Source organism: Hippocampus guttulatus, chromosome 11 (genome assembly GCF_054856545.1).
Source record: "Hippocampus guttulatus isolate MCC_2025c chromosome 11, RoL_Hgut_1.0, whole genome shotgun sequence".
Classification (NCBI taxonomy): Eukaryota; Metazoa; Chordata; class Actinopteri; order Syngnathiformes; family Syngnathidae; genus Hippocampus; species Hippocampus guttulatus.
In genome coordinates this window covers 18643483-18671417 of record NC_141271.1, presented here as the reverse complement: position 1 = coordinate 18671417, position 27935 = coordinate 18643483, and the positions used below count along the sequence as shown (strand labels likewise).

Here is a 27935-nt window from a genome sequence, read left to right as displayed (position 1 = left end):
CCTCCCACCCGCTTGCCTGTCATTGTGCCACCACCGCCAGAAGCCAGTGAACGCATCACCGGCAGCGCGTGCGAATGCGCAGGAACGGCTCGCCGAGAAGTCAGATGGAAAAGAAGCAGCAGAGAAGGAGGACGGAGATCGCGAGGGTCCACTCGGCGTTTGCTTGAGAGGGCGGACGAGGGAAAAAGTGGCAGCGAGCATTTGGATACATGTTTCCAGCTGTCCGCTCCAAAGCAGGACTGCGGGGAGGGGACGAGAGAGCTTGAAGCCCGCGGCAGCGAGCGCGCGCCGAGCCTTTCGCCCCAAGCCTGGAAATCGAGCTCATTACGCGGTGCGGGAAGCGCGCGGAGGCGGATTTGGAGCTATTTGCGATTCAGCAAGTTCTGTCCTGTGATGAGGAAGCCACAAAAAGTGGACACCTTAGCCCGTCGTGCGTAATTTTGTTGTCCCCCCCCCACCCCACCCCACCCCACCTCCCACCTCCCCCATCTCTCCATTTGGTGCCTCGTATGGCTTCCCTCGGCTGGCTTGTGCAAGTCCACGCGCCCTGCTGATTATTTCATGGCTGTGGGGCGCAGCGGGAGTCGTGCGTGGAGAAAGAGGACGGTGTGAGCAGAAGGCAAGCGAGGCAGCGCACTTTTTTTCTTTCTCTGCTTTTATTTTATTTTCGTCTTTGCGCACGGACACTGGAGGAGGAGGAGGAGGAGGAGGAAGAGAGGAGGCGGCGGCAACTCACAGCAGCCGGACTTTTATTTGCACTCGTCTTCTCGCCGCCGTGATTATATTCTCACTGCATCTTGTTTTCTTCCGTAGTATGTCTGCACTCCGAAAGAAATTCGGGGACGATTACCAGGTAGTGACCACCTCATCCAGCGGCTCTGGCTTCGGCAACCAGGCGCCGGCGGAGAAGAAGCGCAAGCGTCAGCGCTTCGTGGACAAGAACGGCCGCTGCAACGTCCAGCACGGCAACCTCGGGGGCGAGACCAGCAGATACCTCTCGGACCTGTTCACCACCCTGGTGGATCTGAAATGGCGCTGGAACCTCTTCATCTTCATCCTCACCTACACGGTGGCCTGGCTCTTCATGGCGTCCATGTGGTGGTTCATCGCCTACATCCGCGGCGACCTGAACAAGGCGCACAACGACAAGTACACGCCGTGCGTGGCCAACGTGTACAACTTTCCCTCGGCCTTCCTCTTCTTCATCGAGACCGAGGCCACCATCGGCTACGGCTACCGCTACATCACGGACAAGTGCCCCGAGGGCATCATCCTCTTCCTCTTCCAGTCCATCCTGGGCTCCATCGTGGACGCCTTCCTCATCGGCTGCATGTTCATTAAGATGTCCCAGCCCAAGAAGAGGGCCGAGACGCTCATGTTCAGCGAGCACGCGGCCATCTCCATGCGCGACGGGAAACTCACGCTCATGTTCCGCGTGGGGAACCTGCGCAACAGCCATATGGTCTCCGCGCAGATCCGCTGCAAACTGCTCAAAGTAAGTAAGTCGTCCGAGTTTTGGATCAACGGCCCCGGTCTCGCACCGGATGCCGCGAGTGGGAAAGTAAGCAGTCAGAAAGCGCAAATACCTTCTCGCCGCGGCTGCTATGACTTTGCTTTTTTTTTTTTCACAGATTGCATATGTACATTGCTCTCATTCAATTTTGACACGATAAAACGGACACTCGAGATGTCCGCCACTGCATTCGTCCAATCCACGAGCCTTTCAAATATCTGCAGCGTCATTTTGCAAAAAAAAATCTGAAAAAAAAAATCCCCTCTTTCAATGAAGATTTCAAGAAAATAGACATTTCCACATAATGAAATGGTTTTCTTGAAACCTTAACCAATTCTATTATTACTAAATTACGAAGGTTGAATGAAACTAAATGTAATTTATTCGGGGGCAATACAAGGTCAATTCAAAGTTAGCAGGGTCAAATTCACGCCTACAGACAGTGCAGCGTCTTCACCTAACCTACCATGTCGGCAATCTTTTTATTTTTTTAAACTGTGGGAGGAAACGAGCAGAAAATCCAAACAGGCAGTGGGAGAACATGCAAACTCAACACAGCAAAACCAGACAATAGATTTGAACCTGCAACCCTCCCAACCGTGAGGCGGATGTGCTGACCAGCCGGCCACTGTGACACAAGCGACATTGCGACTGCAAACGGTACACTTGTCAAGTTTTCCGCTTGCGCTTGTCGCCACGTGACGACCGCTCGCAACAAGATTGCCTTGAGTTATTTCAACGTGAAGTCGACCAGATGTCATGCAAATTCCAATTGATTTAATCATGTCTGTCTTGCAAACATGAAAGTATTGACAAGCCTTTACATCTTAGATTGAAGTAAATGAAACGGGCAGGACAGGTCCTGTGGGACAAATCCAGTCAACCCCCCTGTGTCGTGGGTTCCGGGGTCGCGGTCCCGCTATTAGGCAGGTTATTATTATTATTATTATTATTCTTTTAGCCGCTTATTCTCACGAGGGTCGCGGGCATGCTGGAGCCTCTCCGAACAATCTTCGGGCAGTCGGCGGGGTACGCCCTGAACTGGTTGCCAGCCAATTGTAGGATACACACAGACAAACAAACATCCGCGCTCACACTCACACCCAGGGACAATTTGGGAGTGTTCAATCAGCCTGCCAAGCATGTTTTTGGAATGTGGGAGGAAACCGGACTACCCGGAGAAAACCCACGCGGGCCCGGGGAGAACATGCAAACTCCACACAGGAAGGCCCGGAGCCGGGATGGGACAGTCTGCACTGCGAGGCCTGAGGTGGACGTGTCAACCAATCAGCTATCATGTGTATATCGAGATCTATCGATCGATGGATCGATAGATATTGCCGATTTATTTATTTTTTTGCTGTTCATGGGCCGTACCAGTTCCTATTTTCCGCGAATAGTAGGAGCCGCTGCAATTTGAAAATGGTTGCATTTTGCCAAATGTGCAATCCATCCATCCATCCATTCAACTACCCAAATTCAATCATCCATACATCCATCTGCCCATCCATCCAACCATCCACCGAAACTTGTCCAACCATCCATCCATTCAACCATCTAAATTCAATCATCCATACATCCATCTGCCCATCCATCCATCCACTGAAACTCACCCATTTATCCATCCATCCACCCAAATCCATCCATCCAAATTCAATCTTCCATACATCCATCCATCCATCCATTCAACCACCTAAATTCAATCATCCATACATCCATCTGCCCATCCATCCATCCACTGAAACTCACCCATTTATCCATCCATCCACCCAAATCCATCCATCCAAATTCAATCTTCCATACATCCATCCATCCATCCATTCAACCACCTAAATTCAATCATCCATACATCCATCTGCCCATCCATCCATCCATCCACTGAAACTCACCCATTTATCCATCCATCCACCCAAATCCATCCATCCAAATTCAATCTTCCATCCATCCATCCATCCATCCATTCAACCACCTAAATTCAATCATCCATACATCCATCTGCCCATCCATCCATCCATCCATACATCCACTGAAACTCACCCATTTATCCATCCATCCATCCAAATTCAATCTTCCAAACATCCATCCACCCATCCATCCATCCAAATACATCCATTCACCCATCCAAATTCGATCAACCATAAATCCATCCACCCACATCCATCCATCCGATACACTCTCCGAAAATGTTTTAAATGTTTCCTTGTCTCGTCACCCTCAGTCTCGGCAGACCCCCGAAGGCGAGTTCCTTCCCCTGGACCAGTTGGAGCTGGACGTCGGCTTTAGCACGGGTGCAGACCAGCTCTTTCTGGTGTCGCCGCTCACCATCTGCCACGTGATTGACACCAAAAGCCCCTTCTACGACCTCTCGCAGAGGTCCATGCAAACGGAGCAGTTTGAAATTGTGGTGATACTGGAGGGCATCGTGGAGACCACGGGTGAGTACGCCCAGTCAAGCCTGCCCGCGGCGGTATTTGCTTTGGCTTGCCCGAAATGCTACGGCACCTATTTGTGGAGGTGAGAGAGGAACAGTATAGATCTTTTTCATCGTTTTACCAACTGACGGCCAAATGGGCTTCTTATCGAACCCTTGATTGCATCGTATTGATTCTGGCATCTGTGGCATACCGTCGCCGGTAATAGTAGCAGTTAGCGTTTCTGCGTCACGGATGGTCGATTTGGATTTCATGTCACGTAATTCGCAACCTATGTATTTTAACACTACTGGGTGATGATGAAATGGAGCTCGGTGTCGATGTACACTCGGGAAGGAAACATCAATATCGCAATATATCGCGTCTCCCGCGGCACAGTATGGATAGACAGACATTTGTACAGTTATGAGTCTCGTAGGATGAGAAAATGTTTGGAAAGTTTAATACAGACGTTTATGTAACATGGGTTCATGATTGTGTCCATGCGAGCTGCAGTCTCCTGGGTTCAAAGTAACCGAAAATGGGTGAAATAGCCAAGCTGGGTCCAAATCAGAGTGAGCCAATGTTGATCATACAAGATTGTAAAATGCGATTCCCACCCGGAGTGTACAATTATGAGCTCTGCTTTCAAACACTTTGGGCAATTTGTCTGTTCTGCGCTTCTTCTGCTCATCCAGCGAGATACTCCACGGTGGCTATTCTCACAGGGGAGGTGGGGGGGGGGGTAATGAATTGCCTTCTGTAGCCTCTTTGGAATTGGGGATTTCCGTTTTGCATGACGAGTAGTGCCTCAAGTACGGTTCCTTTCAACTCACTGCGTGTTTGACACAGTCGGTAAAGTGTGAGGGAATTCCTCCAAAGCGATCGGCATACGGCGAGATCGGTGGCAGCCGACTTTCTAAAATGGAAATTAGCCTTTCAGCTCCTAATGGAATGTGTTCGTAGTAAGTTAATGCACTTTCATTAGCACTCGAGGCGGCGCGAGACCTCCTTTATTTGCACCTTCTACGTGCACGCGTGTGGCACGGTGGGAAAATTTGAGCCTGAAGACTGACAGGCTGGAGCGGGAACTGTCACGGGTTGGCTGAAGTCGGGCTCACTGCCAACATGTCTGCCCGTGTGTGGGACAGATGACTCGCGGTCCACCTCCTGCTTCCATCGTTTTAGTTTAGATAACGATACACAATGGATTCCCGCTCCACCTGAACTGGATTTTCCACGATAACTGCAAAGTGTGCACTCATTGGACATTTTTCTTTTATTTATTTATTTTTTTTTTTTTTGGGGGGTGTATCGTGATCTGCCAAGCCGCTCCTTATTTCAAGTGAGTTCATTTGACCACCATACAGGGCTCGCAAGTCAAAAAAAGTCCAAATGATGGCGCAATTATTATTTTTTTGGGCGTTGGGGCACTCTCAAGGCACCGCAGTGAATGTCATGCAAATTTTGTCAAATGTTCTACATTTGTCAAAATGAGTGACATGGACGGAGCCGACGATTTGAACGCACATTTGGACGGTCGCAGATGTCGCCTTACAGATTTACAGTGTCAGAGGACTTGGCACAGACCGATACGGGCCTCGCAGTCCCAGCTTGTACTCGGATTGCTTATTTTAGGGCCCATTACGCTCACTTGTTTACCTCCTCGATGCTTCCGTACGGCCGGACGAGTCTTGACGGCGGCGGCGGACGAAAAGCGGGCCGACGGAGAAACAATCCCGAGTTAAAAAATTGATGTACAGTGAAAAGTCTAAATCCTCGGATTGCTTTCATTTCTGGCCAATGCGACTCTGTTTCCATGGCAACCTCTCCTTGAGTATGCAAGATTGCAGCACTGCACCTAAACTTAGCTTGTTCCATTCCTATAATATGTCAATGATAACGGGATTTGTGTAATAAAGCAGACAAATATGAGACGGCGCAATTAAATTGCTTTGTTAAGATAGCGCCGTGGCGACGCGCTTGAGGAGGAGCTGACTGAAAGGGGGGAAATCACCCACCGGCGTGATTGCGGCACAATAGGGGTGTAACAACATCTAATATGGATGTGAAGTATGGTGTTTGTGAGCGAGGAGTCGCCGAGGACGTCGTCCAACCCACCTGATCTGTCCTGTTTTTTTTTTTTCACGTATGGATTCAACGCGCTCTTCTCTCTTGTCGCTCGACAGTGTCAAGGGTTTGTCAGTGACCCTTGATTTAAAAAAAAAAGTTTTTCAAGAAAGCTATTCTCAGAGTTTATCTGAGGGAAATTATAAACATGTTGCCTGAAGTATCATTTTAAGTTGTAATAACAGGATTCACCACTAGAGGGCAGACCACATTTAATTGCTCGTCCATCATGGATATCATCACAAATAGGAAGCAGTTGCTTTCCACCTCCTGAAGAGGGGACTGAAGGACCCCCCACCCAGAAACAAACTACAACTGAGAGAGGCTGCAGTAAAGGCCTGGAAAAGCATTTCAAAATGAACAGTCTGCTGATGTCAATTTGTCACAGGCTCGATGCAGTTTTTGCAGGTCAGTGTTAACGGCACCAAAAATTAAACCGTGTTCATGTCGTCAATTTAACATTAGCCGTTCCAATACCTTTGCTCACTCGAAAAGAACTTTTGCACCTTTGCAACAAGATATTGACTGTGTAGGATTGTTCTACTTGAATCCCCCCCCCCCAACCTCTGCATTGTATAAGAACTCCCCAAGCTCTTCCTCCTCTCTTCCTCGGGAGTCGCAGCCCAAGGTGCTTTTGATCACAACTTCATGCGCTCTCCAAATGAGACGTGTAGGTTCGCTCCTGGAACGACGCCAGCAGCGGCTCGGTCGTCTTTTGCTTTGTTTAGTCTTTGCGCCGCCGCCAGATGATGATGAATGTTTTCGCGTTGTCGCGCTCGGGGTCTATCGGCTCGGCGTCGCAACGGATGCGGCGCTGAGGAAAAAAAAAACGTGGGTCCCTTCGATTAAAAAGAAGACGGTGACTACACAAGAGACATTAGCGAACACGAGCGACATCGGTTGAAACCCCACAGCGTGTTGCTTTTGCGGTCACGATGGCGCTTGACGAAAGATAACACGCGATAGGCAATGTCTGTCTGACACAACACGCACAATTTGCAACAGGATCAATAAAGCATCTACCGGAACAATCTAATGAGATTCAATACAGGAGCTGTCTCAAAAAAAAAATCAGCGAAAGGTCACACAATTCAAAGATACAGTATACAAATTATTTGTTCATGAAAGAGTTATACTGACAATCAATACAGGTTGCATCAATATGTAGTATCAGCGCATTTTTATAAGTAGGAGTACCAGTAATGTACCAATAACATTGCAGTAGCAATTCTGATTTAATAGGCAAGGTAAGGCAGCCTTATTTACTACGTATGGCACTTTTCAGGCAAGAGGCAACTCAATGTGCTTCACACACCCAAACACACAACAACTAGACGTTTTTCACCAACAAAACAGCCGAAGACATTCGAAAGCTAAGCAGAGAAAACCAAAATAGCTCATCAAAATTACGAAACTAACCAAGATTGACCGCATTCAAACACCTTAGCTGTTTAACGTATTAAAAAAATAAAGTATGGAAGGAAAACTGAGCTATTGATAAGAATTAAAAGACATTGAAAGTGATTTTAAAATGCTTCAAAATCTTTTCATCAAAGGCATGAAGGGGTGGGGGGAGGAGCATAATTTGGGATTTAGAAGCATTTATACGTGTGGGCTGACTTCACTTCTCTTTGCAGTCTAGTCCGCTGGCATGCAGCATAACAGCCAAGTGTGGCTTCACCCTGTTTGCTTTGAATTCTGGGCTCCACTAATTGACCCGAGTCACCATAATAATAATAATAATAATCATAAGTGGTCTGTTAACAGCAATGCTAACTTTTCACGCCGAGGGTATGTGAGATGTGTAAAGATATCTACGTTGTAAACCGATCAATCATCGTGCAGTTGCTACGACACCTTTCGATGATTTGCCGAGCGCACCAAACAAACTGATCGCGTCCCTTTTAGAAACGTTGTTCATGTCGCGGTCAATACAATACCATACATGTTGTGTCATCTGTTTAAAAATGAAAACACGAGAAGATAATAGTCCGGATCTGATTTTTTTCTTTTCTTTTTTTTTTTTTTTTTGGCCTACTGGTAGAAAGACAGCAATATGCCCCGATGCAGCGTGTTTAGCTTATCTAAATGTAAAATCCCTGGCAGAGAGCGCCATGTGATTAATGATCTTATTACGGCTCATAAAGGCAACATGGTGTTTTGTTTTCTTTTTTCCTCTCCTCGCTCGCTTTTAACAGAAAGACGGCCGCCTGTGAGCAGCGGCGCAGCCACTGTTATGGAGCCAGTTCCCATGTCCCCGTGTCGTTAAAGCGGAGTGAAAAAAAGGTGCGCTTGAAATGCTGAAAAAAAAAAATACATCTGAAATCGTTCAGCCCTGCACTGCTCGTCCTTCTAGTAAAGTGCCGGATATTAACTAGTGGGGCACAGGTGTCAAAGTCAAGGCCCGGGGGCCAGATGTGGCCCGCCTCCTCATTTTTTGTGGCAATCATTTTGTGATTTTGTGATTCCCCCCTGCCCATTTACACTCACTTAAATAATCAAACAACAAACAAATAGCTGTTTTTAAGACAGGTCACAAGGAAGAGGGCTGAAGTGACAGCCGAAACGGTCTCTGCTTGGTAAGAAAAGAAACCTAAAATCGAATTCAACAAACAAAACAGTTGACTTGAGTGATTTCAAAACTGATCATCCGTTTGTTGTTGTGTACATGCGGTGAAATGATGAAACATTCATTTGATTTCATCTTGGTAACGGCCCTCAGAGGGAAGTCGGAGCTCCAAAGTGGCCCGCGACAAAAAATGACTTTGACAACTCTGTCGTAGAGTTTTGTGAGGACAAAAGATTAAAAAAAAAAATAATCAAAAAACGAACTAACAAACAAGCGCATTGTCTTCCTCTGCGTTCCATGTTGTTATTGTTGCGGGCCCCCCTCTTCCTGGTCCGAGAGAGAGAAAAATAGCCCATCTGCCGATTGTAAAGCGAATGTGGGTGGCGAGCAACAGAGACTGGATCAACTGGTCATGTTTATTCATGTGTGAGAAAGCAGTTTGTGGAAATAATGCCAGCTATCGACGCTGCTAATTATACACCGGGAAAGGAGCTCGGCGTAGGTGCCGCTGCCGCCGAATCTCGAAACAATATTGCAGGCATTTAAAAGGGCGTCCGCAATTCAGGTTAAATAAAAAATAATGACCTGTTTTGTGCCGCTGGCGCAAAATAACGCGGCCCTCTAATTGTACCGTCTTACCTTTCGCTTGTTTTGTCGTTGTGAAAATGAAGCTTGAAATATGGCATTAAGAGTAATTGTTGCATGCAGCTTTTTTTTTTTTTTTTTCCAAGAAATCAGGCGGCGTAATGAATTGGAAACATTTATTGCGGTTGATGAGCAGAGCCCGATCCACGCCGTTATTATCAGCACATGTAATTGAAATGAAAATGGATTGCTTTCCTTTGTACGGAAGGCCTAATAGGTTCAATTAGGGCTCAAAGTGCTTGTACCCGCGGCTGCATGCGTATTTTAAATTTTTTTTAGATTTTTTTCCGCAATGAATTCAACTGTGACTGCCTGGACAAAATGACCCGTAATAAACGGCGAGCTACCAGTCCCGAAGGGTTAAAGTGACTTCAGAGGGGAAGTAATAACCGCACAAGAGTCGTTTGCCGTCCAAATCGGATGCGCTCGGGGTGACGACTCGGAGACGCAATTTCAACCCGCTAGGTGACTCTTCAACTCGATTTCATACTCTCGGCTGATTGACTGCAGAGGATTCCCGAGATTACAGTGGAACCGCCACAGTTGGACGCAATTTGTTCCGGCAAGACGTATTTGTTCAACTTTGACATTTTTTTTATTTTTATTCTCCCTCATGGCAAATATCGGAAATTGAAATAATCTGTTCTGGATTCATGCCCTGCCATTGGCTGGCTGGGGAATTTTGGATCTGGGCTCATTTCACCGTGGTTATAATTGGTTTATCGTTTTTTGTTGTTGTTGTTGTTGTTTTAACTTTTTTTTAAAATATCCAATTACTTTTAGATTTCAGAGGGGTCTTGTTAGTTTTTATTAGTTATTATTACTTTGCTTCGTTTAGGTTTCGTTTTTATTAGTTTTAGTATTAGTTTTAATTTTTTTGACGTATGGTGCATTTGTGGACTGTAGGGGGGGGGGAACGAGTCAAGTATTCTGTAATGAATACAGTAATCTACGATTCTCCAGCGACTGTTTGGTCTCACTTCTTCTGTACGACCGCTCGGTAATAGCGAAAGAAATACATTTAAAATAAACCCCCAATGATCATGTCTGAAATTCTTTGCCAGTGACAAAATAAAAGACATTTTCACTACAATTACAGTTAGTTTTAGAAATGTCGAATGTAGCTTCAGTTTCTTAGCGTTTTTCAAAAAATACTCGTTTTAATTTTATTTTGTTAACGAATGTGTTTCTGTTGTCAGTTTGCCATTTTGTTCGTTTTCGTAAACCGCAGGCACCACTTGGCTTGCTCGCCCGGTTCAGCAACCCATCGACCCCCATTTGCCTTATCACGATGTCCTGTTGATCCCGCTGACTAGAGTCTCTCAGACCGAAACCGAAAACACACTTTTGGATACCGAAAATTTTCGGTGGACTTCACTCAATGAAGTTAATTAACATCCGATCGTGTGAGGTGTGAACTGCAAATGCAACGCTAAGCGTTCTTGCGCTAATGTATTGTTGAAGTGTTGCTTATTTGTTATCTTGATGTACCCCTGTGTATATCCGCATATACGCAGCTATCCTTCGCTCCAAGACAAATTTCTCCCGAGGAAGCCCATGAAAGAGAAAACTTGAAGCTTGAACCTCAGTGATGCTCTGAAGTGAAGCGTCTGCATAAGAGGACGCCGGAGCGCCTGAAACAAGCACTCAGCGTGAGTGTCTGTGGCAGAACGGTGAGGCAGATTCGCTGGGCACTTGACAAGTCTGCCCGTAATTAGTCTGCGTCCGTTTCGTTCCGAGCCTGCCGGGCCTTCGCTCGTCCGAGGGCCGCGACCGGCGACCGAAGGCGGTCTAGGCTGAATTTCCTCATGTAGCGTAGCGAGCTAGCGGTTAGCATGTCTGCAGCACAGCTGAGAGGTTTGGTCTCCCTACGCTGGCGTGGGTTTTCGAGTGCTTCGGCTTCCGCCTACATTCTAAATCCATCCATGTTAGGTTCATTGACGACTCGAATTCATCCATGGGTGGAGGATATGAATGTGAATGCTCGTTTGGCTCGGCGTGTCCTGTGATTGGCTGGATACTAGTCCAGGGTGTACGCCAAATTCTCGCTCAAAGTCAGCTGGGGTAGGCACCCGTGTTCCAAATGAGGACTTGAAAATTGATAACCTCTGGATGTGTCAAATTATTTATTTTCACTTGACGGTGACATTGATGGTCGAGATTTACAGCGAGTGTTTTAGAGCGTGTTTATTTGCGTTGTCTGGGCGGACGCGGGTGAATCCATTTCACTTATTTCGATGATGTCTCGCTTTCATCGATGGGGTGTCCAATCCAATTTATGCGTTGTGTATGCTGCATATAGATGAGATTTTTACCCACGTTTGAAGAGGCCTGCTTGCGATCTGAAGAGATCCAATTCCAGGCTTTTTTTTTTTTTTTACTTTTCATTAAAACTGCCGTGATGCATGTTCAAATTGTTCCACATGACGGCAATTGTGTTCATGAAGTCTTGCAGTGTAGGCACAGTGATCCAGTGGTTAGCAGCGTTGACTACTAGAGGTCGTGGGTTTGATCCCGGCTCGGCCTCCCTGTGTGGAGTTTGCATGTTCTCCCCCGGGCCTGCGTGGGTTTTCTCCGGGTACTCCGGTTTCCTCCCACATTTTAAAAACATGCAGATTGAACACTCCAAATTGTCCTTTGGTGTGAGCGTGAGCGCAGATGGTTGTTCGTCTCCGTGTGCCCCGCGATTGGCTGGCAAGCGGTTCAGGGTGTCCCCCGCCTATGGCCCGAAGACAGCTGGGATAGGCTCCAGCACTCCCCGCCACCCTTGTGAGGAGAAGCGGATCACAAAACGGATGGATGGATATTTTACTTTCTTGCATAAAGCTTAGAATCTGATCATTACACCAACAGTGCACGTGTGCGTCGACGTGTCAGTGCGAACTCCACGAATCGGCCACCAGACGTCCCGGCTTCATTATCCCTTTGAGATGAACTCCGCCGGCTTCCCGAGTGGGGAGCACGTTAATTGTGTCTTGAGGGATTTGTCAAGCCCCTTTACCCCTTTGCCGGATGGCAATAAATCACCAGCAGACGAGCCGCAGGGGGGGGCACACCCGAGATGAACCTGCGTGATGAAACCAGTGGCCGAGCGTGTCGTTTCTTCAGGCTACGAGTCGCCTCCGTCGCTTCGTATCAGCAAAACAAAGAGAGAGCTCGCCGTTACGGGCACTCGGGGCGAAGCGCCGCGTGTTGTGTTAACGTGATAATATTGGCAGGCTGGCTTGTTGGCGAGCTCGTGATGCTCGGGCGGTGCTGGCCACAGGCATCATTGATTGGTTGAGCTGCCACCGTCCCTGAAGTGCCGGTGAATCAATGGCGAGGCCCAAACACAAAGCCACGTGAATCTGTTGCGCTCCGGCAAAGACGCTCCTCGGGGATTTTCCCGTTCTATTCTCGTCACTCCGATTCTCGGTGTCTGGACTTGTTTATGCCTTTTCTTTGGATATCTCCTGAGGCTTAGCACATCAAACTCGACTCTTCCTTGTGCTCATTTATCAGATCATAATTAGACTTTCGAGAAGGACGTGGGAAGCACCTCGGAATGCCGGGGTTAACCAATCACAGACCGGAATTGACAACCGATGAATCCAAAATGATTATTATGATTGATTGTTGATTAATAGCGTCGTGAAGGAAGGAGCCATTTTCGTAAAATAAAACTCGGCACCCTTTCGTGCAGAAAACCACAAATAATATTGCTTCGATGTAAATATTGCTTTCACTATGAATGTATTTATATATTTCGATAGGCTCCTCCTGCTGGATGATATCTGATGGATCAATTTGGTGCAAAGGTTAATAAGTAGGAGTGGTCAGGGTCATCACCAGACACAACACCTCAGCGAGCGGTGGTCGAACGCGTGGACATTCTTCAGTCTTCACGATTCGAAACATTGCTCCGAGGCGTGTTTTTTTTTGTTGTTGTTTATTGAACATAAAACATATACAGTAATAATTTGACAGAAAATAAGGTAGATAAAATAGTAAAAAGAAAGAAATCAGTCTTCATTCAACACAGTTATTATGTTCAAGGGAGTAGGAAGAAGTAAAAAACTGATCTAGTCCTACCCCGTTATGTGTTTATATCTAATAAATCATTTTTATATCAATCAGAAAAGAAAAAAAAGTAAGAAGAAAGAAGTCTCCATTAAGGCTCATACTTTACCCTTAACCGTGATATTTTTACAACTTTTGGTTTGTATCGGGATTATATAAATCCACACCCTGGCACTCTTGTGTCAATTTTCTCTTGTATTCATAATGGATATTTCAATACCTTTCTCTATTTATCAACTTAGTTCAGATTTATCATTATATTTAATGTTTAGAATTTATCATTTTAACTCTGATTGATGTAGGTTGTTTGTACTATTTTTTTGAATTTGTTTTTGAACTCAGCAAGTGATTTACTCAGTTCAAAAACAAATTCAAAACATTTTGTTTTGCTTGTGTTATGATTGTGTCGGGCAAGATTGGTCGATTGCATTTTATTTCTTAATTTCTTCCGTGACTGTGGGTGGTATGATGAACAATGACTTCTTGGCTCTGTTGTGTACTTGCTATGGTGTGAATGTTATGATTATGGTTCATGTTGAGTGTCAGAATCAAGCATGATTGACTGAAGACAGATTCTAACGATGGCTCTCTCTCTCTCTCTCCCTCCCCATCCATTTTCCGATCCGCTTGATCCTCACAAGGGTGGCGAGGGGTGCTGGAGCCTATCCCAGCTGTCTTCGGGCAGTAGGCGGGGGACACCTTCAACAGGTTGCCAGCCAATTGGGGAGAGAGGAAGAAGGAGGGAGAGAGAGAATGAGAGAGAGGAATTGCAAAGAGCTACGCTGCTCGTAATATGAATGCATGTGGGTGCATTATTATTATTATTATTTTCTTTTATGAGGGCTCTCTCTGTTGAAGGTGAATACCCCGCCTCTTGCCCAAAGTCAGCTGGGACAGACTCCAGCTCCCCCGCCTTCGCTCAGGAGGACAAGCGGTCCAGAAAATAGACGGATGGGTAGTTTGGATGCGGTGGCATCCGAGGCCGTAACGGGTGGCCTCCGTTGCGGACTTGCACTTGCGCCTCGTGTGTTAATGGCCTCGGGCCATATGCTCCTCGTTCCCTGCCCGGCTCCCCACCTTGCGCGAGGATGGCTGGCAGTCTCCGCTCATATCACCTTCCGCTCTTTCGCCCACTCGAGCCTCCTCGGCATCCAGGCCCCCCCCCCCCCCCCCCGCCACCCCCCTCGGTGCACTTCCTCTGCTTTTTCCTCCCATCACCCCCATCCCCCAAACACACACACACGCACTCATTTTCCTTTTGCTCAGCTCAGCCTCCGATGTGCAGAAGCAATAAAAGCTCCGAGCTGCCAACTACTGTAAGCCACTTTTGCGAAAAGATCGCACACTTGGACACAATTTCAACGGCGCAAGGGACTTACCTCCACCCTGGCAAATTCATACAGTGAAATAAGCAATGGAATGTTTCTGGATATGCTGCTGCCTTTTTTTTTTTTTTAATATACAGCTTGGTCACCATAGAAACAGTTGCTGTACTGAGCTAGAAATGGGGTTCTATTGAATTTGACTTTGAAATATGATTCAATCATCTCACCATTAAAACAAGATTGGCTCGGCGATGGCGTCGCATTCTTCGACACTTTTACCATTTCGCTTAATCAGCGACACCATTTAAGGATCAATTGGCGTTTTCTCGTCTTTTGCACAATGAATGGATTGATGTCATTTTGAAACACCGTCAGACCTCACAAATCCAATTCTTGAACATTCCAGCCGCTCCTTTAACACCAGAGGTGGGGGACTCGGGTCACATGACTTGGAATCGAGTCGACTGAAGTTGCTAATTTGATGACTTGCCACTTGCAAAAAAAAAAAAAGTTTTTTGGTCGGGTTTTTTTTTTTTTTTTAGGGTGTTTGTGTGTTCTGATGTTTCAGTGGGTGTCAGTTGGACGCAGATTGTGCATTAACTCAAAACGTTTGATTGATTGGAAATATAAGTGATTGGTCAGCATTCTTTTCTTAACTCACTGATCACGATCAGTTCCAAAATCCTCGTCATGTGAGGCCTACCTATTCTTGATTTGTTAATTTCTGACTGAGACTTTTTTTTTTTTTTTTTTTTTTTTTTTTGGAACACATAATACACAATCCTCCGCCATGACTAAAAGAAGCTTGTCAAGGGACTCTGCTGACAGCACGGCACCGGTGAGTGAGCGCGTGTTTGTATGTGCGAGAGAGAGTGACTGCGTGTAAGATAGAGCGAGATCGGAACAGACAGGGGGAGTGCATCCAAGAGGTACTTGGTGAGCTCTTCTCGAAATAGAATAAAGAACTCTCAGATGCCGCAATCCTTTTAAGACTTTTTTTTTTTCCACAACCAAGCCCAATTTCCACGCGGCGTCTGACGGATCAAAGTAACATCTCCAAGATTGACACGAGATTGCCTGCCGATTGTCCGCGGCCGGGAATATGATTGAGCCTTGTACCGAAATGAATATCATCCTCCAGATTCTACAAAGCGGATAAGAGCCTTGACGATAGGATGACTCGGTGAAAACCACTCAGGTTTTATTTTCTTTCTTTCTTTTTCAACCACGATCAAGGCTGGCTGAGTTCAGTGCTTTTCGATTGCAGCGGCAGCACCCCCCCCCTCCCCCCCTACAAAGAAGCCATTTTATCTTTGCTGTCACTGTGCTGACTCTGCGCCTGCCTCACTCTATTAGGCCACAGAAGCTGCGCACGATTAGGGGGGGAAAAAAGTGCATTTATCAGGAGCCTAAAACAGAGATGGCTTTGGGGGCGGGGCCATCTTGCCAGTTTGCGATGCTATGAGGATGTAGCGCGTACGGGGGAGAAAACACACGCATGTTGGGTTCACTCGAGACTTTCGGTTGTCTTGAAGTGCGAATGTGAGTGTGAACGGTCGACGCTAATGAGGCCAAGCGCGACAGAAAATGCACGGATGAATGGAATGAAGATGAGGAATGTTTTCCGTGGTCTTCCGATTTTTTTCAATGTCAATTAATCGATGTCAGTGATATTTTGTTGGTGAATGCTTCCATTAATTTTTCTTTACTATTGGTTGAACAAATTCAGGATTTTTTTTTTATATATATATATTTTTAAAAGTAAATATTTTCTGAAGGGGTTGACAAATTCAAATTTTGTTGTAATCACCGCTCAGGTGATGATAGCTTCAACGTCGATTATTCAGTGTATATTTGGCATTGATTTCTTCTCACGACGTGTTGAACAATTTCAGGTATTTTTCTTTTTGGTCAACACTGGAAAGAGATAATGAAAGTCTATTTGACTTTGACTCATCGATGATGTCATTATTTTTCAGTTCATATTTTCTTTCATCTCTCAACGAGCGGTTAAAATAAAAAGTCTGATTTGCTTGTAGTCAATTCAACATTGATTTTCCATTATCGTTGGGTTGAACAAATTCAATTTTTGGTGTCGACATTTAGGTGATTTTTTTTCGCTATTCAAACCCTTTCAGCATCACTAAAATGATGTGCTTTTATCAAATTATTTTTTTGTGTTTCATCCCTCTGCGTCCGGACTGCGGATGAATAACGCTAACAAAAAGCCACCGCTGGCTACTTGAACCGTCACAATTATTTGTATTCTATTACTTCAAAAGTATACGTTCCACATCATGTGCCACTTAAAATCTGTTAATATTCTACAAATGCATACAAATAGACCTCTCACCTAATGTATCGCTTTGATTCCAACAGACACCAGTGGCCTAAATAAATGCTTCAAGTCACTAGATCAGCAAAAATGGTATTCTATCCATGAAATATGAATGCTCATTCCCTCACACCGCTGAAAGTCGTCTTTATTTTTTCCCAAAATGCACTTAAAAAAAAAAACTCAGCAGAGGATTATTTTAATGCTGTTAGTGCTGTCACACGGTTAATCCAAACGAGAGCGCTCAACTGCCGGCTGAACTTCAACTTTGACAGACCCCCTGAAAGCCTTTTCTTCTCTCCCCCAGCGCTCTTGAGCTACGGTATTTGCCTAAAATGCGAAGCGAGTCGAAAGCCAGAAATCGAGCGAGGAGAATCTGCGTTCCTTCAAATTAGCGCAAAGCCTGAACATCCTCATTACTGGAGAGATACACGAATAGCTTTGGAAGTCACATTGACTTGGAGTAGTCAGATTGGACTCGCTAACATTGGTATGATGAGCAACCCCCCCCCCCCCCCCCCCCCCCAAAACCTCATTCGTGGGGATTCTACCCGGAAACCAGAAATTTACATTAGCTAGTTTGTGGCCACCTGGTCAACAGAATATCACTAAGCATAATCATCAAGTGAAGCCACTCCACACTGACCACTGGTGTTAGGAAGCGATCTTGCACAGTGGGTCTTTTTTTTTTTTTTTAAACATGTGGTAGGACCGCCACACAAAGACATTGACAAATTGCACAGTTCTGTGTACAAGCAGGGCAATCACTTGCTGGAGTGAAGCTACTTAACGGACGAAACGTGTGGCAGCCGAATGCTGAATAGGGTGTGATTGTTGCAATATGATTAAAAAATGTTTATTGATGAAAAAAGATAGCATTAGTTTGACGGGGCTTTATATCGTTGTAATAAAAATGAATAATGGCCAGATTTTTTTTTACACACCTCCAAATCTCAATTAAATTCAACCGACATTACAGTATGGCAGTTGATTCGGTCGGTTATTTTCATACACTTGTGCCTTTTGTTTTGGCAATTTATTTATTTTTGCATTAATTTGAGCATAACTTGAAGTCTGCGACCTTAATGCTAACACAGAACGGGAAACGCCATAACCAGGCTAAGGAATGGAATCTATTCATAATGTTATTCTGTTTTAAGGAACGGATTTTTGAACACAAATGGTAAAAAGACAATGTAGTCAATATTACAAATTGCTATTTGCGACGCGCTGTATCCTACCGAACAACAGTACGTCAACGTTATTTTTCAGATTCTTTCATTGCTTGCCTCGCTGCTTCCCTGCACTTCAGTTTGTGACAATATTCATACCCCACTCAGCAAATCAAATTATTTCACAATGAGGCACACTTTTTGAACCTCGGAGGGTGCCGTACAAAAGGAACTGGCCAGCCAATGATCTGTGGCCAACATTAAATAAATAAATAAATAAATAATATATAAACACACACACACACACACAGGATTTGTATCAGTGTTTTTTTGAAAGAATTTGGGGGGCTTTGTAAAATGCATTTCCAAGTGCATTTCAGTGGGCGTCAATCTCCCAGAATTTTCGCTATTTGCAGGCCGGCCCAATCCCTGTACCCCACGATAGCGGGGGCAGGGCGGCTGTACTTTACAAGCGGATGTTGATGTTATGCTTCATTAGTGGGGTTAGTTTGGATTGTATTGCCAAAGAAATAGCATGTTTCGAATCCCCGAACTGATTGTATTCAACCTTTAAGGTTCTTCTGCGTAATGGAGGTGCTCGGTTGGAGTATTGGTGGGTGAACACAGCAGATTTGTCCGCAGTGGAAAAACCCCCCCCAGAGAGTATCTCTCATTATGGGGCTCATTTTTGAGACGGGCCACCCCGGATTGAAACGTAATAGTATTGTCTTATACATAGTCACACAGGCGAGGCGAACACATGACCATTTACCGAGAGATGAAGCGTAATGGATCCGCACTGACACAATTCTCTCCTCTGCATGGGCCGCTTGAGCAATGGCTCCGTCAGAATCCAATGATGTTTTCTTCCCCGCAGCTTCCCTCCGACACCTTTTCTCCAACCGTTGTCATTTCCTGCTGTTTATGAGCCCCCGGACTAAAGGTGGCTGTGCACGGATTCTCTTTTATTGCCTGAAATATGAGGAGGGTAATTATGACTCTTCAAATGTACTTTGTGAAATGTCTGAAATAGTCACGTAAAAAAGAAAAAAAATGTGGCATTGTCATTATGGAGGCCCACCCACCCGTTGATGTATTCCGATTGCTTTTACCACCGGCTGTTCAAACTAAACTGTTCAAAAGTATTTAATTTGTTGTCATATAGGGAAAAGACAAGCAGCACACGAAGACGTAAATAAGATGACGCAAGCTAACGCCGGCAGATTCGTCTTTTCAAACCATGATTGCTGTGATTTGATTTGAATTTAGTCTTTGTCGCAATGTGGTCATTCCAAAGACATTCATTTTTGTCATTAGAAAACACAGTCAACAAGTTGTGTGTAGAGTCCGTTCATTTCTACAACTGAAAATGCGAACATCTTTACCCGCCAGCACTACACAGACGTTTCCCAAGCCTTCAAAGCTAGCACGTCTAGCTCACAAATGAGAGCTTCTGGGTTTAAATTCTGGCCCTTCTGTGTTGGGACTTTGCATGCAGCCAACGAGGACAAGCTCATCGTTTGGTGCACTGGGTTCTAAACTTGGGTGGCATAAATTGCGTAAGTACCAGCCTTGGGCAGGGCCACGCCGGTAAAAGACAAGAACAGTAAAACTAAAAAAAAATCAAGTCTCACGCTGAGTCAAAAGCCAAACAATAAAAATGAGTTTTAAGACGAGCTTTGGTTGCTTTAAGTCACGAACTGCCTCACTGTCATGTGGTGTTCCACAGGGTTCAATTCTGGGGCCTCTGCTGTTTTCGTTGTATCTGCTCCCTCCTTCAGTTTCCTTCAAGTCAATTTCCTTTGCTGGTAGCATGACCCGCTTTAGGAGAGAGGTTCTCAGGGGGTAATGTAATGGATGCCACCTCTCAATGTGGGATCCCAAAAAAAGAGGGTGGTGGCCACCAAACTGATTATCCGGGATTTTTGCTCAGAAGATGCACTCGAATGTCCACCCGGGTGATGTTGGTCGTGCGGGTTTGGGCCGCAGGCAGGACAGCGTCAGATGATCCTATTATATATGGAACTGCCTTCCTGGAGGAACCTCCGTACCGGTAGGTGAGTGAAACCAATGCGAAACTGTCCAGAAATCTGCGGAAATCGACAAAACCTGCCTGAACACAGGAGGGCTGGGGAATTGTCTGTCTGAGGGTTCTGATTGAGACCACAAACTTGACCGTCGTGTGTAGGGAACTGCGTTTCTGGAGGCGCTATTGTAGTTGAGTAAAACCAAAGCAAAAAATGTGGAAATCTCATTGAAAGTTGATAAAAGCATTCCTTTTTCACGGTTGACTTGGAAATAGTTCCTCCAGGTGTCTCGTCCATTCGCTATTCTTAATTGCCTCTCAAATGGTATCGATAGAGAATGGTTTCAAATAATCGACCACGCACGTTCTTATCCACTGTCATGTCTAATTCCAAAGACCTGTAACAGTGAATATTTGTACCGTGCAGGCCAAAGCTCATCTTTATAACAGAGCCTTGATTTTTGTTCAACGTGTCAGCGCGACTTTTCAACAAGCAGCGAGGCGGCTCATGACTTTGGAAAACACAGATTCCTATAGTTGGTTTCCATAGAAACACAGAGTCTCAGGCAAGCGTGGCTTCTTGGAGTTACGTAAGGCGCTGCCCATAATAAGAAATACACACAGTTGTGGGTTTTTGTCTTTTGTCTGAATTCCTATTTTTAGGTCTGAGACACAAAAGAACCACTCGATGCCACGTTTTTTTTTTGTCTTTTATGTCATGATGTCGAGTATCTTCTGCTTCGCGCATATTGTTGTGCGTTACGTACAAATCTAGTTGCGCTGGATGCCTCGTTGCCGCCGTTTGTGGGAGAGTGTGATGCCGAGCAGCTGCTCTTTAGCAACACAATTAAATACGGATGACACAAACGCCTATTTAATTACTGCCGCGGCCCAGGTGTCAATCCTTGAACAACCCACAACAATTGAGAGTATATTAATAACTCTGATTAAGGGTTGTACCATTGTCCCTTTTCACCATGATTAGACAGCTCGCGTTAGTGGGTTTTTCTTTCTGCTGGTGGCTGCAGACGAGGGGAAAATGCAGCGAAGTCCAAATGTTTGGGCGTCCACTGCCCTTATTATGACTTTATTATTCTCAACACTGTATGTAATTGCACTTAGTGAATTTCTCTAATTTTAGATATAACGGTGCTGAGATTTTTTCGGCACGGGTTGTCATTTGGACAATGTTTTTTTTTTTTAATTTGCTAGCAAAAAATGTAGCACCTTTGACAACAAGTAGCAGATCGGCAGATAGCAGACAATACTAAAGAGGCTTCAAGCTATTTATCGCCACCCCTAGTTGAAGTTTATTCACAAATTAAATGGAAACAAAGAGAATTGCAAGCTGTGTGTTTAGCTTAACGCTAACAAAAATGCCATAGATGGGCAAACGAATAGTATCGGTGTCATGGTGTTGTAACTCATCAAGTATGAATATTTGAACACTAATGTTGGAGCCACACATGGAACCAGATGATAAAACAATACTCACTGAAATGTATTATTTATCCTCCACGAAGAATGGCTAATATAAGTGCCGCTTACTGAAGCATTATTATCGACTCCATGTTTTTCTAGATTCCCAGTTTATATTTCCCCAAGGTGGCCCAGGCACGCATACCATGTGGAGGAACACAATGTCCATTGAAGTGTAGCAAAAAATGTGGCGAAAACTGTTTCACTCTTTCCCTCCTATTTAATCAAGCATTATAGTGTTGTTTTTATCATTAAGAAACACACGTGTGTGTGTGTGGATGTGCGTGTGTGTGTGTTTAGGAGAACGGAGTAGACTTCTGCTAATGATAAATTACATTTGTAAAGTTCATTTCTACAATTTCATTGCGGCACCCCCCTGGGGAAGCCTCCGCTGTGTTTCTCCTGGAGAAATTGTTGCGCTTCGTCGCCAAGCCTTACAAACAACTCCAACTGCAAGTGCAACAGAAGATTATTAATTGATGCTGGATCCAGCGTTATCTTTGTGTATTACCGTGGCAACCTTTTGCCTCGGGCTCATATTGGTTTCATCTGTTTGGACTCCGAAGCTTGTTATTTTCATTTTGTGGGCGCGCTTGGGCGAGTCCGCGGCGATCCAGCGATCCAACTTGTGTCGACTTGTGCGCAGTTTAGAGGCTCACGGCGACTCCCCGTTCGCCAGCCCGCTTTACTCCCAACCGCGGCTGTATTTCTTATTAGCTCCCCCCCATTAGATCCATTGCGGCACATGGTTGTACAGAATCTGAATTCTTTCACGACCCTTGGGAATCAGGCGCGCATGCCTCCACTTTCCATCATGACATCCTCATCTCACTTTGGACGCTAGCTGCGACCTCCGCTTTAAGTCGGTAATTAAAATCTCTGCTCATAAGGTGGCACAGTCACCAATTTCCTAATGGATTTCAACAAACCTTGACACTGGTGCCCCGCAGCCATTCCGTAATGCAAAAGAGGAAGGCTCTTTGGACTGATAAGAGCCGATTTAATCTTTTTTTTTCGACGCAAACTCAATTATCGATTATTTGAAAGCTCACTCACGTTAATGAAATAAATAGGCGGCGAAATGTCTCCGAGCTCTGCCGCGGGCAAAGTGGTAAAAGATGTAATGCGAGGGGTTGTAATGGCAGCCACTCAATAATGGTGATGAGCTGTCATTTGACTTAGCGGCAAATAACATGCGGCTGATCCGGTCTCACTTTTATTTCCGCTGGAACATTTTCACTTTGGACATTGTGTTGCTTGATTGGCAACACATCACGGGGGGGGGGGGGGGGATTCAAACACAAATGCCAGAATAAAAGCACATTGTTAAATACAGGATGTTCCCCTACAAAAGAAAATGGAGGTTGTTCAAACCCTCGCAGTGTAGCGTCAACTTACTGGCAAGGATCACTTTAGTAGCATGATCAGTCGTGTGTGGAAAAAAAATCAGTCCATAAATGTCCCTCTCCACACTATAATGAAATTTGCTCCATAAACGGAGCATTCTCGAGGACAAATTGCGTCTGTCATATATGACAAGTGCATGGAGTAGAATGGAGCATCTACCTCGCACTAATTTTCAGGTTGAAGTGTCCTTTTTATGAGTCACTCTGCAGTTGCTCATAAACATCCGGTTTAAAAAGTGGCAATTAATTATAAGCTTTTATTTTGGCAGCTGTGTCTGTGATGTCATAGAGCTCGATTATGTATTTATTTATTTTTTGGTCATAGAGCTCGTTTTTTTGTTTTTTTTCTCAGAAAAAAAAAAAGCTGCCACAAAACAAAATAGTGGATTGCAATGGGAGAGTGCCAAGCCTGCGATTAAAGCACCGCTGTGTTTAATCATCTCCTGGGATACACAACGGCAGATCATTTTTCGGCCATTGCTAACGTCCTGGATGCACGCATATACTTATCGATATATCGCTATGTACGGTTTCACAGTCCCTCAAGAGTGAAACCATCACAACAATGTGGCCATTGCCAAAAACGCTTTTTGACACCCCTGTGCTCGAGTCAATTTCTGGAGCTAATATGACATCATCTCATCTTGCGTTTGTGCCACTCGACAGGGATGACGTGCCAAGCGAGGACGTCCTACACCGAGGACGAGGTTCTGTGGGGACACCGTTTCTTCCCAGTCATCTCCTTGGAGGACGGGTTCTTCAAGGTGGACTACTCCCAGTTCCACGCCACCTTCGAGGTGCCCACGCCGCCGTACAGCGTGAAGGAGCAGGAGGAGGCCCTGCTCCTGTCCTCGCCTCTCATGGCGCCGTCTCTGTGCAACAGCGGCGAAAAGAACAGCTCCCTGGACTGCCTGGAGACCCTGGAGGACAATGACAGCACCACCAAGCTGCCCACCAAGCTGCAGAAGATCACGGGGCGGGACGGCCTCCCTAAAAAGCTGCTGAGGATGAGCTCCACCACCTCGGAGATGACTTACAGTTTCGGAGACCTGCCCATGAAGCTGCAGCGAATCAGCTCCGTGCCCGGCGTGTCCGACGATAAGCACGGCGGGAAGGCCTCCAAAATAAGCACAGAGCCCATCAGCAAGTCGGTGGCGGACTTACCCCCCAAACTGCAGCGACTGGCCGGGGGAGGCCGGATGGACGGACACCTGCCGCCCAAACTCAGAAAGATGAATTCCGATCGTTTTACATAAAGAAGCCAATCACCCGTCTTTTGACTTCCCTTGTACTATTCCCGATTTATGAATTGACATTTTACTCATGTACAATATGTGCACAGATATAATCTGTGTGTAATTCCTTCTGACCATTCTCAGTTGGCAATCGAAAAAGGGACTTCTTATTGTTTTGTTTGTTTTTTTAATCAAACTGTGACTCGACCCGAAAATGAGCTTTCAATTTTCATTTTTCAATTATAGGCTCGGATAAAAAAAAAAAAAAAAAGAAAAAGAAAAAAATAGGAAAACATAAAAAGGGGTCACAGGTTTCATTTGATTTTTACACAGTGGTGCTTTAATAGATAAAGATGGTATAACATTTTGTTTGTTTTTTGATTTTATGATTGCCAATTGAAAATGGAAAGAGTGAATGCAAAAGACTGAAGACCTTTGATCAAACAGGGGGATGGAATACCCTTTGAGTTTTCACAATTCATTTTCAGGCTTGGATCAGAAATGTAAAATTCGGTCACCGGACCAAATTTGATTTTAATATTGAATTGTTTATATTTACATGACCTCAAATTTTGCAAATGATTATGAGCAAAGATACGATAGCTTGTTAACCAACACAATCTGTCAAATGAGACGTATATAATGAGCGCACCAAGGTTAGAAGCGGGGGTGGGGGGGGGGAGGGGACTCTGATTGGCTAGAGTCGCGCATATTTCCCACATCAAGTCTGACGGAGTTCATTTGCTCACAGCTCTCAGGTCTGTCTCTGCGGCCCGGTACCGGTTCGCGGACCGGTGGGTGGGGACCATTGTTCTAATTAGCACTACAGGTGTCTTCCAACTTATAATCAATCAATCAATCAGTCTGTCTTTTTACAGGGTGACATGTAATCACTTCACTGCTTCGTGACCTGGTGTGTACCGCACTAACCACGAAACAAGAGGAAGCTAAGGAGAGCTTTCTCAGGAGATTCGAAAGAAACGTATAGACAAGCATGTTGAAGGCCATAAGACCATCTCCAAGCAGCTTGATGTTCCCATGACGACAGCTGCGCGTATTGAAGGTTCTCATATGGATGGATGGAACGTGGCGGTTAACAAGCTAAAATGTCTTTATTCATTCTAGCTACCAAACTGAGTCATGTGGCCCGTTTTTCATTTGTGTATTTTTGATCTGAGCCTAGATTTAAAATTGTGAAAAGTCTTATTTTTTTGGGGAGATTAAAAAAAAAAGTCTCTTTTCCCCTTTATTTTATTTTTCTTAATTTCTACTTCAAAATGAAAACTGAAAACGACAAATGATGCACAGATTGGATGGCGTCAAGCACATCTGTCCCCGGCTGTGTGACATGTACGTACAAGCAATGAAGAGAGACCTCAGACTTTTTTTTTTTTTTTTTTTTTTTTTAGGACGGTGTACAATTAGCACAATCAGGCATGTAAGAAAACAGCGCATGTAGAACCGAATCTCAATAATTCCTGGCATGAAATGTTTATATATGAAAAAAAACAATAAGTTCATTCGTGAATTTACCAAGAGTGGAATATTGCACAAAGCCATAAGATTTCAAACCAACATGAAATATGATTCTACGTAGGTTTGTGGCGACGGGCGGCACATACCATTTGTTCCTTGAGTTTCTTGCTTTTGTTGTTCAATGTAAAGTTGTGGCAATGTTCTGTTGACTGCATGCTCCTCTTACTGACTAGACAAAAGGTAATAGACAAAAATGTTTTAATATGCCTTAACTATATTACCTTGTTTCCATCTTTATGTTCCTTCACGGTGTTCCTTTGCTCTTTTCATCGGCGTGCTGCTTTGCCACGCGCCATTTTTAATGACTCTGTTCGTTGCGCCAACACGGAACATTTTGTCAAACGACGACTGCCTTTTACACTGCATCTCATGTCCCCGGATGAAACAGCGACGCAATTTCCACATGCTTATTAAAGTCAAAATTTCATTTCAAAGGGTCTGTCGCTGTACTTGAGAAGCACAATGCAATCACTCCATCCCATCCATCTGGAATGAGTTAGCATTTACATATGGGAAGCCGTTTCAGCATTCGTCCTCATAGCCAGCTTAAGGTCTGTGTACTAGGATGCCGTTCAAGTGCCAGTTTTGACAATTCAACTGTAACCCGTGGTGGAAATTTGTCATTTTATGTGAACTGTTCTTTTGAGGGCACCCGCGGCGGCTCCTCTCTCTCCTGAGGAGAGACATTTCATCTGTGCTGTGTGTTGCGCATGTAGCACATTTGACAATCAAGTTGATTTGATACTTGATACTTGAAAAATGTTTACTCCCATAGTAAGACACAATTATTCAACCAGTTCACGGAGCTATCTCGCTAGCGAGGACAAAGTGGATGCTAGTACACGGACCTAAACACTTCTTTTACTCAATATCCTTGACATCAAGTCCGTGTATTAGTACCATATTTGTCACCACTAGGAAAACAATTTGACTTTCCATAAAACCCATTTGGACATTTATTTGATAACTTAATGTACGAGTAGGACAACTACAGTAGGAGTGAAGCAAAACTGCGTGCCACGACTACTAGTGACACTCGCGGTAGTAGAGGTGTGTAGATGTAAACAAGTACATTTTTGCATCACTAGTCATGTAGTTGCCCTACAAGTATGCCAATTAGGGTGCAGCATTGTCATACAGCCATGGAAGGGAGTTCAAAAAATGGCGCAGATGAACACTGTGCCACATTTGTGCTGGTCATGAAAATAGAACCCAAAGAGCATACTAGTGCTGTAGACCTTAAGCTGGATCTAGAGGATACACACTAAAAAAACGTGGGTTCCTTTCCTAACTCATTTGCTGGGTAGTTATGGATTTTGATTGGGTTACTTTTCCCCAAGGTTGGGTTCATTCTTTTGACCCAGCAGATCGGGTTGACGGCTGGATTTGGCCGAGCAGAGGAGCCAAACCTGGTCTAGCATTATTTGTATCTTCTAGTGCTGTATTATTTTTAACCGCAGACACGTTGACAACCTGCTAACCCTTTTTTCTTGTAGCTTAATATTTGTACCCGCTTTGTTGAATCAAAGTCTTGACCGAACGTGCTGGGTCAAATTACATAAATAACCCAGCATTGGCTTTGTACCCAATGCTGGGTTACTTATTTCACTAAACTTGGGTTACAGTTTTAAGTGTGTATGGAATAAATCCTGAAAGGGCTTTCGATAAACAAGGGCATTCTGTCATAGACTTTCTAAGAGAGTCGGTGGATCAGTACCGAGCAGTTCTACCCAACTGAACACCAGTTGATCTTCATGGTCATTGGTCACACACACGAGTTACACAGCTCGGGCTGTGTTCACCTTGATGAAAGCAATAAAACAAAACGTCTCATTTTGATCAAGCCGCAGCCCCCCCATTGTCATTGTCGACTGAATGCCTCTCACCACGTTTCGGTTCTCTCTCAATGCATTCCAAACATTGTATGATACCCAGTCTCTTCAGGAATAAAGATCTAACAGAATTGTTTAAGCATTCTTTTGCTTGCATACTGTATTTTGCCGCCGAAGCTGAAATGGCTTTGTACCTCACAAGTTGTCGGTTACCGAGGTAACACTGAGCCGCTCTCTCTCTCTCTCTCTCTCTCTCTGTCCC

General features: G+C 44.9%; 1 protein-coding gene across 1 annotated transcript; it reads left to right on the top strand.

Annotated features, from left to right (window-relative positions):
• The first annotated feature begins 66 nt into the window (after positions 1–66).
• kcnj3a (potassium inwardly rectifying channel subfamily J member 3a) lies at positions 67–27807 on the top strand. Its single transcript, XM_086123929.1, has 3 exons — positions 67–1495; positions 3732–3948; positions 23737–27807. The coding sequence occupies exons 1-3, from the start codon at positions 815–817 to the stop codon at positions 24324–24326; spliced, it is 1488 nt and encodes a 495-aa protein (XP_085980055.1). The 5' UTR covers positions 67–814; the 3' UTR covers positions 24327–27807.
• The last annotated feature ends 128 nt before the right edge of the window (positions 27808–27935 follow it).

What these genes read in the sequence shown, in the direction of transcription:
- kcnj3a (XM_086123929.1), top strand. Translation starts at nt 815, where the DNA reads ATGTCTGCACTCCGAAAGAAATTCGGGGACGATTACCAGGTAGTGACC. An exon ending in TCCGCTGCAAACTGCTCAAA is followed by an intron (nt 1,496 to 3,731) that starts GTAAGTAAGTCG and finishes CGTCACCCTCAG; the next exon opens with TCTCGGCAGACCCCCGAAGG. An exon ending in GGGCATCGTGGAGACCACGG is followed by an intron (nt 3,949 to 23,736) that starts GTGAGTACGCCC and finishes GCCACTCGACAG; the next exon opens with GGATGACGTGCCAAGCGAGG.